Below are 17,327 nucleotides of genomic sequence, written 5' to 3'. Positions count from 1 at the left end.
TCACTCTCCTTGGCCAGAGAGTCGATGTTGGTGACGAGAAGCTCTCCCATCTCCGTCACCACACGGGCCACGCCATCATCGCCGAGTGCCAGCTGGATCCGGCGAGCCATCTCCGCGCTATCCACGTTTTTGCGCAATGGGACGAGCAGATGACCTTGCGCGGTTCAACGCCCCATCCCAATGTCAGCCCTGACGTCCTGCAGCTCCTGAGATGTACGCAGCTTCACGTACATCTCCGTCCAGGTTTTGTCCGAACCTGGAACCACCGCGATGCAATCGGGTCGTGCAGGACGCCCCTTGGACTGGGCAAGATGCTGCTGATGTTGTTGCTGCTGGCTCTGCTGCTGCTGCTGGCGCATCTGAGGTGGCCGGTATAGCTCCTGATGCGGTTGCTGCTGCTGCTGAGTCGGGTGTTGCGCTCGGCTATTCCGACCGCTCACGACCGTTGCCCAGGTCATATGCTGCTTTATCGGCTGGAGTTGTGGCCGCTGCTGCTGACGTTGCGGTTGCTGCTGCTGACGCTGCGGTTGCTGCTGCTGCTGCTGCTGCTGCTGCTGCTGCTGCTGCTGCTGCTGCTGCTGCTGCTGCTGCTGCTGCTGCTGCTGCTGCTGCTGCTGCTGCTGCTGCTGTTGCGAAGTCTTCTTCGCTCGGTTCGCGCTGCCCTGGCCACCAGACTGTGCCGAGGAGTGTAGTGCCGTCAACGAACGCATTCCTTCCTGAAGCGCTTCCAGCGTGCACTTCAGAGCAAACTCTCGCTCCCGGCTGAGTCGCAGCTCTTCAGTTAGCGTCTCTACTTGCTTGGCGAGGGTCTCCAGCATCTCGTGCTGAAACTTTAGCGCAGACGCTTCTCCGCCTTCAGCGATCACCACAGATGTAGATGTCTCCCCTTCTGCTTCCTGCGACGCCACCACCGTCTGCTCCAGGGTGGAGGCATCGGAGAATTCGCCATCTTCCTCCTCTTCCGAGATTTCAAATGCTTCCGCTGATCTGACCGACCGTGGTGTCACCGGAGAGTGGGAAGGGGTGTCCGACCGCTTCCCGGGAGCTAACGACCGCACCCCGGAACGCAGCACTCGCCCCTCCATTCTTTGCCAAAGGGAACGACCGTCCGTCGTTTTAATCTCTTTGACAAGTTTATTCGTCTGCCCGAAACAGCTAACTTCGCTCCTTCCCCGGGGAAATCGCGACAAACCGTAAAGAACAGGGTTTTCCACTCTGGGGGGGGGGGGTGGTGGTGGGTGGTAGGCAGGTACGGTGTTGTTTTTTTGTGATGCTCTTCTCACGCCGCGTCGATGGAGAGGTCGGATACGGGGGTGCAGCCAGAAAATTTGGAAAACCCAAAAGACGCTTTTCTTGCCGTAACTCCCCCAAATGAAGTCCGATCGCCTCTGGTCCCACGACCTTTTTGTGCGCGTTGTTGCTGCGCACAACCTTGCTCAAGAATCCGACGCTCTTACTCTCCTCCTTCCCCGGGAAAAATGCGGAAAAGCGTTAAAAACGGGGTTTTCCGCTCTGGGGGGTGGTGGTGGGTGGTAGGCAGGAAAGATGTTGTTTTCTGTTGTCCTCTCTTCAAGCCGCGTCGATGGAGGGGTCGGATGCGGGGGTGGGGCCTGAAAATTGGGGAAACCCAAAAACCGCTTTGCCGGGCGTAACTCCCCCAAATGGCGTCCGATCACTTCCGGTCCAAAGACGGTTTTGTGCGCGTTGTTGATGCGCACAACCTTGCTCAATGTCTCGACGCTCTTATTCCCCTCCTTCCTCGGGAAATTCGTGAAAAACCGTAAAACGAGGTTTTTCCGCTCTGGTTGGGTGGTGGGTGGTGGGTGGTGGGTGGTGGTAGGGGGTCGAAAAGGTGTCCGATGGCTTGGTCTCTGCAAGCCGCGTCGTTTGATACCCCACTTGATGGGGTCGCGTGAATGGTTCGGCAACGGTGGGTGCCCGGAAAAACGCTATTTTCAAGGGGGGGGTGGGGGAAAACCCTTGCGGGGGGGTATTCTCCGTTAAAATCGGACACCCCTTCCCAAACAAACCCCTATCGGGAGACGCACCGTTTTCCCAGTAGGCCCGGAAAACCCCTCAGTTACACGCTTTTCCGGCTGTGGCGCTCCCTGGTGGTGGAAATCTGCTTGGTTTTTCCGCTTGGTGGGTGGGGCACCTGCCCAGACAACTCCCAGAGGAACCGGAATCGCTTTCTCCACTCCTTACCCGGGAAAACTCGGGAAAACTGTCGCCGGGGGGGGGGGGGGTTTCCGCTCTGGGGTGCTGGTGGTAGGTGATTGGGGGGCGAGGTGGCCACTTCCGGATTCCCCTCCTCGAGACGCGTCGATGGAGGGGTTGCACGCCCGGATCGGTGGACCGGCCACCCGGGTTGCCAAGAATCGGCCAGAGGGCCCGCCGGGAACTCCAGGAAACCTGGGCGGACACAACCCGTCCGAACACCGGGTGTTCCGCAAGGGGGTCGTTCCGTCCGGATCTCAACTTCCAGAACCGGACTCAACGGTCGTTAACGGTTTTTCGCGTCAGGGAGGGCAAAAAGCCGCCATTTTGGGAAGGTGAAAAACGGCGTCCTTTTTTTGGTCAAAACTTTGTCCCCCTGTATCTCACTGAGTTTACATGCGATCGCCACCAAACTTTCATAAAACGTTCTTCTCACTAAGACGTACAAATCACAATATGACAGCTTCCACGTAGGTCCTAAGCTGGCTGAGTTATTCTCTGTTCAATTTTATAACTTTAACACGTCACCACTTCCGGTACTCCATCATTTCCGGCACTTTGAGGGCATCAAAAGATGCGCCCCGACGGCGCGCTTCTTTTGCACTATCAATTTTTGAAATCCGTTATCCGTTAGAATTCACGAATTTATTCAAGAAAAACAATCTCGTGAAAACTCCCTCAATTTTCCGAATCTTCCGAAAAAATTCGGCTGGGAGGCGTAGGACCAGGATCGGGGGCCGCACACGTGAAATCACTGTCCTAACTATGTTTTTCACCAATTTTCCTTGAAAAAGTTTTTCTCACGGAGCACCATACAAACACGTCTGTTCGGTTTGGCTGCTCGATCGCCACTACAGGGATAACTGACTTTTTTTTTAACTTGTGGGGGTTTATTCACATTTTCTATTCCCAATCCCCCCACCCACACTAGAATTGCCCGCGAGGGATTAATCTAGCGTAGGATCCCTTGTCGACTGCCTTAACGCTCCCTCACGCATTTCACCCTCTCTTTTGTGCTTGAGCATGCGACTTCCTCAGCTTATCGCCCTTTCATCTCACCGTTTTATAAAAATCTGCCTTTGAGATATTCCATCCTCAACGCGCCCGCTCTTCGAAGGACATTCAGCGGCTCCATGTTGCTGTCTCCGAAATTGCCGCTTTCTCAGCTTGGGGGTGGCTATCTCGCCGTTCTTCGTCCGGAAACGACTCGACACCAAACAGCGCCCAGAGGTAGTCACGGTAATCAGTTACCTGACCCATCTCCACTCTTCGGCTTGCTCGGTGTGTCCGTGTATGATTGCGGCCATCCGCCAGTCGCTGCTCTCGCTCCTCCAACTCCTGCTCCGTAAAGGGTCGACCATCCGGATGGGTAGGTGGTGGACGTCCCTCTCTCCGCTCGCGAGCTCGTTGTCGCTGCTGCTCATTTCGTTGCTCATATCGAGCGGCCACGAGTAGCTGATGAGCAGTGTCAATGCGTCTTGCAGCCGCTATCATGTCGCGACTCGCGCTGTAAGCCCGCTCGATGTACCACTCCTGTTGGAGTGTGGTCGTTATTTGCCGAGCGGCCTCACAGACATTGCTCCAGTTCTGGCGACTTTCCATGATATGTTCCACGATGTTGTCTGGCGTGATGACGGCCGTATCGTTCTCGCCCAGTAGCTCCCGTCGCACATCAGTAAAGCGCGGGCAGTCGAAGAACGCGTGCTAGGCCGTCTCTGCCACTCCCGGACATCGAGCACACTCAGATGTTGGCGAGATGTTCATCGCATGCAAGTAGTCGTGGAAGAAGCCGTGGCCGGACAGCAACTGGGAGAGATGAAAAGTCATATCTCCGTGCCGTCGGTTCTTCCACGTTGCTATGTCCGGGATCAGCCTATGGGTCCATCGCGTGTAACGGCTAGTAGGTGCAAACGCGTTCCAGTCCGCCTGCCACAGTCCTTGGACTCTGTTCAGCTTCCGTCGACACTCTTGCAGACCAGTCGCTTCATGCCAGATCGGCGCCGCGTACCGAGTCTACCACTGATGACAAAAGACGCCTTTTGGCACACTTTGGGCCACTATGGTTGCGCATCAGGCGGGAGACAGCCTGAGTCACTCTTAGCGCCTTGATCGTAGCATAATCAACATGCGGCTTCCATGAGAGATGGTCCTCTAGCATTGCACCGAGATACTTTATCGATCGGGTAGGCCATCTCTCTGTTCCGTTGATCGTAACCGGGTGCCTTGTGTTGCTTCGCCTCATCGTGGAGACCAATACTAACTCAGTTTTGGCCGGAGCTAGCTGAAGATGATGTTGAGTCATCCACTGACTGATGATGGCGATGGCTTCTTCCGCTCTTTGTGCTGCCGCTTGTGGTGTCGTTCCGCTCGCTAGGACCACTAGATCGTCCGCGAACCCGATTGTCTCTGTCCCTTCCGGTAATTTGAGCCTCAGAACGCCGTCATACATGGCGTTCCACAGGGTGGGGCCGAGAATCGACCCCTGTGGAACGCCCGCCGTCACCGCTCTGTATACTGGTCCCTCGCTGGTCTCGAACACCAACTGCCGCTCCGAAAAATAGCTGCGCAATAATTTCTGAAGCGCAGATGGGACACGCATCTCTTGCAGGGCCGCCGCAATCGCCTTCCAGCTCGCAGAGTTGAAAGCGTTTCAGACATCTAGTGCCGCCACCATCAAGCAACGTGGGTCCCTGGTATTGGTCCGATGGAATGAGCGGGCATAGAGGGCGCGACCCACGACTTGCTGGATAGCCTGTATGGTCGACCGTCCCCGACGAAAGCCGTACTGATGTGGAGAAAGGCAAGGGGCCCCGCCACTCTCCAAATGCTAATTAAGGCGATCCAGAATTAGCCTCTCAAACGCTTTGGCAGTGGCCCCAAGCATCAAAAGCGGACGGTATGATGAAGGGTCTCCTGGCTGCTTGCCCGGTTTCGCCACCAAAACCAGCCGAGCTACTTTCCACGCCTTCGGGAATTCACCCCGTTGCAGCAAGCTGTTGAATACACGTACAAACACGTCCGGGTGCTCGCTGATGGTGACCTTCATCGCCGCGTTGGGGATGCCGTCGAGCCCTGGTGCCTTCGAGGAAGCCATCTTTCCCCCAAGTAGCAGGACTTCTTCACGCGTGATCGGCCGAACCAGGTCCTCATTCTCGTCCCCCGTCTCGATCGCCGGCCACTCGAATGGCAGATGAGTCGGAAACAATGTGTCAACGATTGGCTCCAAGACTGCGCGGTCCGTTTCCGGAGGAGTGCGCTCTCGCAGTTTGGCCAAGACAACCTTGTAACCGAGGCCGAACACGTCGTCCTCCACGGTGTCAATAAGCTCCGTCATACAGCGCTCCTTGCTTCGTTGAATCTCTTGAGTCAGAGATCTCCGGATCTATTAGTAGGCGATCTATTTCAGGTGTCCACTAGTACATCCTGGGTGACTGATGGTATGTTGCCCGGTGTACACGCTGCATCGTACCGTCACAAGCTTTGGATATTGGCCAAGCGTGAGAGCAATCTTGAAGCATTCCCGATCGAACTGAGCGGTCTTCCATCGCACTCCGGCATGTTTCGCCGTACCATCAAGGGGCGATGAAAGGCCCCGGCGCGGTTGTTGATGTGGCATTACCGTCCGACGTTGATGGTTATCGCGCCCTCCTTGCATGGCAACAGAGAACTCGATGTTATGGTGATCGCTGCCCGAGAATCGATTACATTTTCTCCAATCATCCAGGGCTATTAAAGGGCTCGCAAAGGCGACGTCTATGACACTCTCGCTTGCAACACCGTTGCCCTTGAAAGTTGGCTCGTTGCCACGATTGAGCGTCGTCAGCCCGAGATGATCAACAGCTCCCATCAACAGCTCTCCTTTCCGAGTGGTGCGAGCACTGCCCCACTCTTGGTGCCACGCATTCATGTCACCCGTCATTACCACTGAAGAGTGTCCCACAAGCGACATCTCGACGGCTTCCAAGAAGTTGCTGAATTCTTCCAAACCAATGCTGGGGGATGCGTAACAGCTTGCAAAGACGATTCCCCCGATGGTGGCCACAACTAGTCCGGGCAATGCACTACCCCAAAAGTGTTGTATAGGGTAGGCTCCAGCCGCTATGATGGCGACATTCTGCTGCTGATCTACAGCCCATCTTACGTTGTTTCGAGGTGGCCTGTAGAGTTCACTCGCCATGACGACATGTGCTCCGAGTTCTCTGGCCGTCTGCAGCATTGGATTCTGCGCAGCACGGCTCCGCCCGAGATTTATCTGCAGGAGCTTTAGGGTTTGCAGTCGGGACTGCCTACCCGGTGCGGGCCCTTGCAGACCACGCAGCAAATGTTTGCCTCGCAATCCCGAGCCAGATGACCCGGCTCCCCGCAGCGGATGCAGGCTGTCGAGCGGTCCACTTCGCTGCGACACCTGGCCTGAAGATGTCCAAAATGCAGGCACCGGAAGCATCGTTGCTGGCCCGTTGTTGCTGGCTGCACCGTTCAGGGATAAATGGCTTTTTTTTTTGAAATATAGGCTGGTTTTTTATTACTTGCTCAAACATTTTACATAGTAATAACCAGCCCCCCATCCCCTCCAACACATTACCGCGAGGTCTGGTGTTTGGAGGGGATTCCCGATACGCCCATATTACCTGTCTACTCCCGGTCACTCCAGTTCTTTTTGCCTAAAGTGGCCAGTGACCCTATCTATTTTAACCGTCATTGGAGGGGATTCCCGATACGCCCATATTGCCTATCTACTCCCGGTCACTCCAGTTCTTTTTGCCTAAAATGGCCAGTGACCCTACCTTTTTAACCGTCTTTAGAACTCAAAACCTCAGAAGTAGCTGCATGCTACTCTGAGCCCGGCCCCCTCTTCCGTTTGCTCACCATTCTCCAGCGTTTCGCCGAAAAGTGCCAACAGGATGTCATCGCTGGTCACCTCCTCGCCGTTCGCAAGGCGGCGTCTCGCCCGGTTCCTCCGTACCCGTTCCCGGCCTTGGCGGAGAACCTCCTCACGTTCAGCGAGCTCCTGCTGTGTATATAAACGGCCTTCAGGATGCGTTGGCGGTGGCCTCGCCGCCTGCCGCTCAAGCGTCCTCTGTCGTCGCCGCTCGTTGCGCCGCTCGTTCCTCTCTGCGACCACTCGCTCGTGGTCATCGTCCAGCCGCCGTGCCGCAGCAACCATCTCCGCGTGAGCACTGGAGGTCCGCTCGATGTACCACTCCTGCTGGAGGGTAACCGTGATGCGGCGTGCGGCCTCACAAACCGCGCTCCACCGCTCCCTGCTGCTCAGCATGTACTGAACCAGGGTGTCGGGCGTGACACGCGCAGTGTCGTCCTCGTCCATCAACTCCTGGCGCACGTCGGCGAATCGCGGGCAGTCGAACATCGCGTGCTCCGCCGTCTCTGCCACTCCCGGACATCGTGCACACTCTGATGACGGCGAGATGTGCATGGCGTGCAGGTAATAATGGAAGAACCCATGGCCTGACAACACCTGGGAGAGATGGAACGTCAACTCTCCATGCCGCCGGTTCTTCCACGCCGCGATGTCCGGGATCAGCCTACTCGTCCATCTTGTGAAGCGGCTCGCTGGTGCCAGGGCATCCCACTCCGACTGCCACTGCACAATGGTGTTAATGCGCTCCTCAGAGTGGATTTGCTGGCGCGTCACGCCAGTGTCAGCTCGCCGCCGATACCATCGGGCATCCTCGGTGACTCGAAGGCAAATCGGCACCACACTCGCTAACATTGCCGCTACCTCGCTCCGCACGATGACGAACGTGCGTGCCACCGGTCTCGCGTACATCCCCTGCACCCGGTTGAGTTTCCGTCTGCACGCTTGCAGGTGGACAGCTTCGTGCCAGATCGGAGCGGCGTACCTGAGAGTGGAATCGACCACCGACGCGAGCAGTCGCCGCTTCGCACACTTGGGGCCACTGTGGTTCCAAAGGAGTCGCGAGATCCCCTGTGCCACACGGAGCGCCTTCGACGTTGCGTACTCCACGTGCGGCCTCCACGACAGGTGATCCTCCGCTACGACCCCCAAGTAGCGCAGGCTTCACGTCGGCCACCTCTCCACGCCGTCAACCATCACCGGGTGCTGGGTGTTGCTTCGCCGCATGGTGGAAATTATCACGATTTCTGTTTTCTCCGGGGCCAATTCCAGGCACCGTTCCGCCATCCAGGAGCTAATGGCCGAAATGGCCCGCTCGGTCAGCTCCGCTGCAGATTGTGGCGTTGTGCCGCTCGCCAGCACGACAAGATCGTCGGCAAACCCGATGGTTTCAACTCCTTGAGGCAACGCCAGACGCAGGACGTCGTTGAACATGGCGTTCCACAGAGTCGGGCCGAGGATGGATCCCTGTGGAACGCCCGCTGTCACCGGTTGACGGACAGGCCCTTCGCTGGTCTCAAAGGCCAGCTCCCACTCCGAGAGGTAGCTGCGCAGAATCTTCTGGAGCGCAGGAGGGACGCGCATCTCCTGCAGGGCCGCCGCAATCGCCGACCAGTTCGCCGAGTTAAACGCGTTCCTGACGTCCTGCGCTGCAACCACCAGGCACCGAGGGTCTCTGTTGTTGGTGCGGTGGAACGACCGCGCGTGCAGGGCCCGATCAACCACCCGCTGGATAGCCTGCACCGTTGACCTCCCCCGGCGAAACCCATACTGCTCCGGCGACAAGCGGTGGGCATCGCTGCGCTCCAAGTGCTCGTTCAGCCTGTCGAGGATGAGTCGCTCGAACACCTTGGGAGCCGCCCCCAGCATAAGCAGCGGACGATACGCCGAGGGAGTACCAGGCTCCTTGCCCGGTTTTGCGACGAGGGGAAGACTCCCCGTTGCAGCAGGTCATTGAACACCCGGACAAACACGTCCGGATGCTCGCTGGTCGCGGTCTTCAATGCTGCGTTGGGGATTCCGTCGAGTCCCGGCGCCTTCGACGACGCCATTCTTCCCGCAATCTAGAGGAGTTCCTCTCTGGTGGCAGGCCGGATGATCTCGTCCTCGCCGCTCTCCGCCCCAATCGCTGGCCACTCAAACGATGGGTGGGACGGGAACTAGGCATCAACGATCGGCTCCAGCACAGCCCGATCTGTTTCAGAAGGTGTCCTTCCGCGCAGCTTCGCCATGACCACCTTGTATGGTAGCCCAAACACGTCCTCCTCCACCGCGTCTATAAGGGCCTGCATGGCCCGCTCCTTGCTGCTGGAGATGTCCCTGGCCAGGGCCCTTCGCAGCTCCAGGGCCTGGGCAGCCGCGGCAGCACGCTCCTCCGGCTCCGTTACAAGACGACGCCTCGCCTCGGCGGCCTCGCAGGCCTCACGCGCCTGCTGCAGCTCGGGGTTCCACCAGTGCACCTGGGACGGTTGATGGTAGGTCGCCCCTTGCACCTGCTGCATCACCCCGCTGCACGCCGTTGTGAGGCCGCCGATAAATTCTTCCAGGGCCGCCGATAAATTCCACCCCCAGCTGGTCCACCGCACTCAACAGCGTCTCGCCGCGCCACATGTCCCGAGCACTGCCCCACTCCTGATGCCAGGCGTTGAAGTCGCCACCGCACACGACCGTCTGATGTCCTACCAGGGACATTTGTAGAGCCTCGACGTAGCTGGTGAAGTCGGTCGCTCCCAGGCTGGGGGCGGCGTAGCAGATGGCCGAACTGCAGACACCAGTAACAACGCTGCTGGCCCGTCGCCGTTGGCTGCATTTTGCTGATCGCGCAAGACGTGTACAGGACCTTCACGGTCCGGCCCACGATCAGCTCTGCTACCCGCTCCGAGACCCGGACTCGGGCAATTTGCGACCCGTTCCAGGCTTTCCGCAGCCGTGTCTCCGCCTCGGGGATTGTTTCCTTCGCCAACTGCGTCAGAGCGTCCGCCACATCCTTCGCACAGGCCAAAGGGTCTACATTCGCGATCCGCACCTCAGCCATGTCCGTTACTAGACGGCAGTCCACGTCATTCCGCGCGCACACCTCCTTCACGCGGTCAAACACCGAAATGGAGTCCGAGTCGGCCGCAAGCTCCATCACGAGACGGTTGCGGGAGGTCCGTCGGCCAATGCCCAGCACGCCCTCAAGGTCGGTCAGCTCCGGAGCAGTACGTACAGCGCGGTACATCTCCTCCCATGTCTTCCCCTCACCAGGAGCGATCTCGATCGCGTCGAGCCTGCGTCGCCGCTGGATTTGGGGCCCCTGTTGTTGTTGGGGCTCCGAGGGAACCGTCGCCTGACGCCGAGGCGCCGATGTACCTGCGACCGGTTGTGAGGCCTGTGCCTGCCGCTGTTGTTGTTGCTGAGACCGTGGCTGCTGCTGCTGGTTAGCAGCCTGCTGGCGTGCCGGCTTACGGCGCACCACCCCCTTCCTGCTCACAAGACGGTGCCACCGTTGCCACCGCCACGCCATGTTGCTGCTGATGTTGTTGCTGCTGCTGCTGCTGCTGCCGCTGCTGCTGTTGTTGCGGCGGCAATGACTGCCGCGAACCGCCCTCCGAAGTAGCTCCGCTCATGACGCTGCTAAGCAGCTCGAGCAGGCTGCGGACTTCGTCCCGCAGGAGCTGCGAATCCCGCTGGTGCTCCAGCTTAAGCGCCTCCATGACTTGCTGATGCGCCTTTTCCGCCGCGTTTCTATTCTCCTCAATCGATTGGCCGAGGAGACGCCAGGTGTTCTGTTCCTCGGTGAGCTGCTTCACTGTGGCGTTCAAGGACTGCACCACCTCCTGGAGCGCCTGCATCGTCATCTGGCCCTGCGCTCTACTGCTCCCCGAGGGGACGCTGCAGCGGGAGACAGACACCCGCAGCTCGCCGGTTGTTGGGGGCTTCTTCGGCCCCACGCCGCTGCTAGTGTCCACGGACACCGTGCGAGGGCGTAATGCCCTCTTCTGATCGTTCATAGTTCCAATACTGAAAAATTGAGGCCGCCGTGGTGTAAGTTGGCGGCACTCTCAGTGCTCCCACGACGCGAAGAAACTGCCTCAGGAAGGATTCGAGCAGTTTCGAGCACTTCGCCTTAGACTGCTAGACGTCCAGGTCGACCTAAGCGCTCCAGGGGAGCTTTACGCCGAATTTCCGGGTTTTACCGAGATGTTCTGGTACTTTGCAGAGCCGTTCGAGCACTTTTCGAGCAGTCGAGCAGATGGCTGAACTGCCCGAACACTCCCGGAATTTCGCCAACTGTTTGAGGAATTTTCCGCAGCCTTTCTCTAGTTTTCCGCGCAATTTTAAATATTCCCGCTTAATCTCCGGAGATTCAGCGGGTTCGTTGGTCTTCGGACGATGGTGGGGGAAAAGGGGCGGCCGGAAAATTACGAAACTCTCGCCAAAATTCGAGCACTGTGTCCTGAGCCCGCGAAAGCACTTTTCGGAATTTTTCTCTGGACTTAAACGTGGGTGGGGGCTCCCAATTTCCACTACACACACACACACCAAAAACCAGGATTTTCGGGCCACTTTTTGGAAATTGATATTTTTAATTTCCGTTGGGCCCATCACTACGATTTTGCCCACCACTATCGATTTGCGAATCGGGCCTTCAATGCAAAGGTAAAAAAATGTCAAAAATTTTTTTTCGCGCTTCGCGGACACAAGCACTTCGGTGAAGACCGCACTCGATTCCGTTGGAAATTGGCGAAGTTATTAACATTTATTTATTTATTTTATTAAAGTATTACGGACTGATGCCGTATTGTCACCACTGAATGTGGTGACTGTGATTTACATTCACGAAAAAAACAATGAAACAAAATTAACTAGGCATTTCCTCCTAGTTATTTGCCATATCCCGGGCATGCTCGGTTGTGCAGGGAAGATGGGTGGTTGCTGTCCGTTTCTATTGTGTGGGTGTGTGTGTGTGTGTGTGTGTTGTAGGTTTTTTGGTCCGGTTCTATTGCTGTGGCTATGGCTTCGATGGGGGGTTGGTTTGGTCCGGTTTTCTATTATGGGTCTGGGACTGAAACAAACAAGCACAGTTATTTGCACAGTACAAACATAATTTTTTCTGCGTGCAATGTTCTCCAAGCAGCCCAGCAATGACACAGCCCGTGATCGACCAAGTCAACATCGAACTCAAAAGCGATCGGCGGATTCCATCTCGCAACAGCTGGAGTGACTCCGCTGTTTACGAGGCTGTACCCGCCGACCACTCCCGCACCCCGCTGTACCAAAGCTGGACTGACTTGGAGCACACTACAACAGACAAAAAAAAACACAAGCCTGCCTCCTTTTAACGGCACTAAGAAAATTGCCCTCGAATGCAATTGCTCCGTCAACGGATCGCACGTTGCACAACGTAAAACATTTACAACAAAGACAACACAACACATAACGAAAGGAGTGGCGGATGTGGATTGGAAGGATAATAGGGATGCGGAATCAAAGGATGAGAACGTTGTCTCTGGCGAATCGGTAGATGAGCCTCATTTAGGCGAGGTCCCTAGTCGCCAACACTTCCCTTATTTCTATACCGCGAAGTTATTAACACTTTTGTGTTAAATTCGGTATATCGCCGACAGAGCTGTCAAAACACGTGCTCGGTCTTTGTCACTGCACTTTTTTCTCTGTTTCCGCCGTTTTTGCGCCGATTTGACCGCGGTTTTTTGTTAATGGACACTAGATTCTCCTTTCGCGGTGTTTTGACACCACTTCCGGCCGGATCCGTTGAAAATTGGTGGAGTTATTTGAGATCCGGCTCGGGCTGTCACTCTAACACGTCAATTTTCCGACTTTCGGATGCTGTTATTCCGTCGAAAATTCACCGATTCTGGTATGGTTTTCGCCAAAATCCACTAAATGCCACCCGCTCTATCCGTTCCGACACTTTCGGGCACGATCCGGACGAATTTTTGCGCACTTCAGAAAATGCCACTTCTTCTTCTTCTTCTTCCGCGAAGAAATGTTTTTCCACTAATTTCCGCGCGGAAATCGCCGGCATCCACCGTTTTTCGCCAAAAATCGTTAAACGGGCACCCTTTCTTGCGTTTTCAGTGAAAACCGCATGAAAAACGGTTCACTTTCACCACTAAAAGAGTGAAAAAAACCCTCCCATACAAAATGTATGGGGGCTGACACGATATTTTTGTCAATTTTTAACCGTTTTTCGCTCCGTTTTCACCTGTATTCGCTAAATCTCGCCGTCTTTTAGCTCAAATATTACTTTTCGGACGTTTTCTTAGTACTTTTGCACCTTTTTTCCGCCAATAAACAATGATCACACAGGAGCTGTACTATTCGCCACGAGCTGTCAAACGCCACTACAGGGATAACTGGCTTTTTTTTTAAAGATAAAGGTCGGATTTTATTTGGTATGCGGTTCCAGCATTCTCCCGCTCACGAGATTACAATATTTGTAAATTTGTGGCTTTGAATGCCTCCCCCTACGAGAAAATAAGCCCCTAGCCTTCTTCCACCCTTCAGTTTGCTACCACGAGGGTTGGTTAAACTAAAGGGCCCTGTCATACGCCTATGTCGCAAATATTTTTGATATTGCTATCGCCTTGATGTATTTGTGGCATCTCAAGCGACATTTACAATCGTTCCTATCTTCTTTGCTGGTTCTTGCATGCACCCTCATATTAGTTGCTCATTGCCGAACAGAGCAAGCAAAATTTCTTCACAATTAACGGCTTCGCCCAATTCGAGGCGGCGACGCGCCCGATGCCGACGGACTCTTTCTCGGATGTTTCGCCGCTCCTCTTCTCTCGCCGTAATCTCTGCCTCTGAGAGTAGGCGGCCGTCCGGATGGCGTGGAGGTGGCGGTTCGCCACGGGCCGCCTGCCGCTCAATAGTTCGGAGCCGCCGCGCTTCATTTCGCCGCTCGTTCCTTTCACGGACAATGCGTTCGTGCGCTTCGTCCAGTCGCACCGCGGCCTCACGCATATCCACGCTCGCACTGGTAGCTCTCTCCACGTACCAGTATTGCTGCAGGGCTGTGGTGATCTGCTTGGCCGCTTCGCACACACGACTCCAGTGCTGCTGGTCCTTCAACAGGTACTGCTGGATATTATCCGGAGTCACCGCCGCTGCCAACCCCTCCTCCAATAGCTCGCGACGGACTTCCGCAAACCGCGGGCAGCTGAAGAAGGCGTGCTCCGCCGTTTCCGGTACCCCCGGACATCTCACACAGTCTGATGTTGGCGACAGATGTTTGGTGTGTAGGTAGTCATGGAAAAAACCGTGGCCTGATAGTAGCTGGGCCAGGTGAAACGTCATTTCACCGTGGCGTCGGTTCTTCCATGACGCTATATCCGGGAGCACTCGGTGGGTCCACCTCGTGAAGCGGCTTGTGGGTTCCAGCTCATCCCACTCCGCTTGCCACGCCTCGATAGTTCGTCTCCGCTCTTCTGCTCGGGCTACTGTGAGAGGCACACCCGTGTCCTGCCGCCGCTGGTGACATCTGGCATCCTCCTTCACTTGCAGCCACATAGGGATGACACTCGCCAGAACTGTCGCCACCTCACTCCGTACCGAGACGAAAGTTCGTGCCACCGGTCTCGCGTATAATCCTTGAACGCGAGCCAATCTCCGTCGGCACTGCTGTAAATCGACTGCCGCGTGCCAGATTGGCGCCGCGTACCGCATCGTTGAGTCTACAACTGAGGCCAGCAGTCGCCGCTTCGCGCCCTTCGGACCGCTGTGGTTGCGCATCAGTCTGGAGATCGCCTGCGCAACCCTAACTGCCTTCGCCGTGACGTAGTCGACGTGTGGCCTCCAGGAAAGATGATCCTCGAGCATAAAGCCGAGGTATTTGATGGTCCTGGCGGGCCATCTCCCCTCGCCGTCGACCACGACTGGGCAGTTGGTGTTGGTACGCCGCATCGTGGAGATGAGCACGAGCTCCGTCTTTGCTGGGGCGAGCTCAAGGTGGTGCGCCGTCATCCACGCGCTTATCGCCGCTATCGCCGTCTCCGCCGCTTCTGCTGCCGCCTGTGGTGTGGTGCCTTTCGTCAAGACGACGAGGTCGTCGGCAAAGCCCACCACCTCCGTCGTACATCGCGTTCCACAGGGTGGGGCCGAGAATCGACCCCTGTGGAACGCCAGCTGATGTTTTCCGCCGCACCGGTCCCTCGCTGCTTTCGTACACTAGCTCTCGCTCCGAGAAGTAGCTGCGCAGGATTCTCTGGAGCGTCGCAGGAACGCGCATTTCCTGCAGAGCTAGCGCTATCGCCTCGCAACTGGCCGCGTTAAACGCATTCCTGACGTCCAATGCTGCCACCATTAGACATCGAGGGTCCCGCCTGTTGGTGCGATGGAAGGACCGGGCATGCTGGCCCTGCTCCACGACGCGCTGAATCGCCTGCACTGTTGATCGGCCACGACGAAAGCCATACTGGGATGGTGAGAGTCGGGTGTTGTTACTCTCCTCCAGGTGTTCGTTAAGGCGATTGAGGATAAGCCTCTCAAACACCTTGGACACCGATCCCAGCATGAGCAGCGGACGGTGGGAGGAAGCTTCCCCAGGCGGCTTGCCCGGCTTTGCTGCAGAAGGTCGTTGAAAATTCGTGCAAACACTTCCGGGAGCTGGCGAACTGCCGCTTTACTGCTGTATTCGGGATGCCGTCAAGTCCCGGGGCTTTCGAAGACGCCATCCTCGCCACGGCCGAGATCACCTCCTCACTGGTGATCGGTGGTACCGCCTCCACTTCACTGTCCGCCTCAATCGCTGGCCATTCGAACGGTGGATGTGTCGGGAATAGGGCATCGACTATCGGTTGGAGCACTGCGCGATCAGTCTCTGGTGGTGTGCGACTACGCAGCTTAGCCATCACCACCTTATACCCCATCCCGAACACATCATCCTCCACGCTGTCGATCAACTCCTGCATGCATCGATCCTTGCTGTGGAGGATTTCCTGCGCAAGCAGCCTGCGTTGCCTCAGAAGGTCGGAAGATGCGGCGGCCCGATCTTCTGGGGTGGCGGCCCGGTGACGTCGTCCCTCGGCATCTTCGCAGCTCTCTCGCAACCGCTCAATCTCAGGTGTCCACCAATACATTTTCGGCGAGAGGCGGAAAGTCGGCCCGTGAACACGCTGCATATCCCCGTCACAGGCAGCAGTAAGGCCGGCGAGCAGTTCCTCCGGAGTTGAGGCGAGGCTGAAGCGGCTGTTCGAGAGCGCTACCTCAAAGCACTCACGATCAAACTGAGCCGTCTTCCACCTCACTTCTGCATGCCTTGCTAGGCCGCTGGTGTTGTGCGGCCCTCCTCGTCGCTGTTGTTGGTGATGAGGCTGCTGATGACGTCCATGCTGATTTGCTCGCATACTTGGGATGGCCACGCCGAATGTGACATATTTGTGGTAGTTGCCAGAGTATTTTTCGACAATACTCCATCCGTCTGGTACCACGACGTTTGACGAGGCAAAACTCACATCGATTACGCTTTCGCGTGCTACTCCGTTTCCGGCGAACGTTGGCTCACTGCCACGGTTCAGCGTTTGCAGCCCAAGATGGTTAACCGTCCCCAACAGGCACTCGCCTCGCTGTGTGGTGCGGGCGCTACCCCACTCCTCGTTCCACGCATTAAAGTCACCAGCTAAGACCACCGCAGGATGCCCTTCGAGTGCCATCTACACTGCTTCCAGGTAGTCGGTTAACTCTGTAGTGCCTATTCTGGGCGACGCGTAACAACTGGCAAAGGTGATACCCCCGATGGTTGCGACCACCAATCCCGAAGCTGCGCTTCCTCCAAAATGCTGGATGGGATATTCACCTGTTGCGATGATTGCCACACTCTGCTGTACGCAAATCGCCCATTTGGTGTTGTCACGTGGAGGCCTGTAGAGTTCGCTGGCAATGATGACGTGCGCGCCTACCTCCTTTGCCATCTGCAGCATCAATTCCTGTGCAGCGCGGCTTCGCCCGAGATTGATTTGCAGGACTTTCAAGGTTTGCAGTCGAGACTGCCTACCCGGTGCGGGCCCTTGCAGACTGCGCAGCGAATGTCCGCCTCGCAGTCCCGAGCCAGATGGCCCGGCTCCCCGCAGCGGATGCAGGCCGCCGATCGGTCTACCTCGTTGCGACATTTGGCCTGCAGATGGCCGAACTGCAGACACCGGAAGCATCGCTGCAAGCCCATCGTCGCTCGCTGTGACCGGCTGACTGTGCATGAGATGTGGAGTACTTGCACAGTCTTGTCCACCAG

General features: G+C 56.7%; 1 protein-coding gene across 1 annotated transcript; it reads right to left on the bottom strand.

Annotated features, from left to right (window-relative positions):
* Window positions 1-15,044: 15,044 nt before the first annotated feature.
* Window positions 15,045-16,752, bottom strand: LOC118516503. Its single transcript, XM_036062434.1, has 2 exons — window positions 15,804-16,752; window positions 15,045-15,664 (listed from the first exon to the last, which is right to left on the bottom strand). Exons 1-2 carry the CDS (start codon window positions 16,750-16,752, stop codon window positions 15,045-15,047), a joined length of 1,569 nt encoding a protein of 522 aa, XP_035918327.1.
* Window positions 16,753-17,327: the final 575 nt, after the last annotated feature.

This window comes from Anopheles stephensi, unplaced genomic scaffold, assembly GCF_013141755.1.
Source record: "Anopheles stephensi strain Indian unplaced genomic scaffold, UCI_ANSTEP_V1.0 ucontig306, whole genome shotgun sequence".
Lineage (NCBI taxonomy): Eukaryota > Metazoa > Arthropoda > Insecta > Diptera > Culicidae > Anopheles > Anopheles stephensi.
Note: the sequence above shows the minus strand (reverse complement) of the source record. Positions and strands in the feature narration are given on the sequence as shown.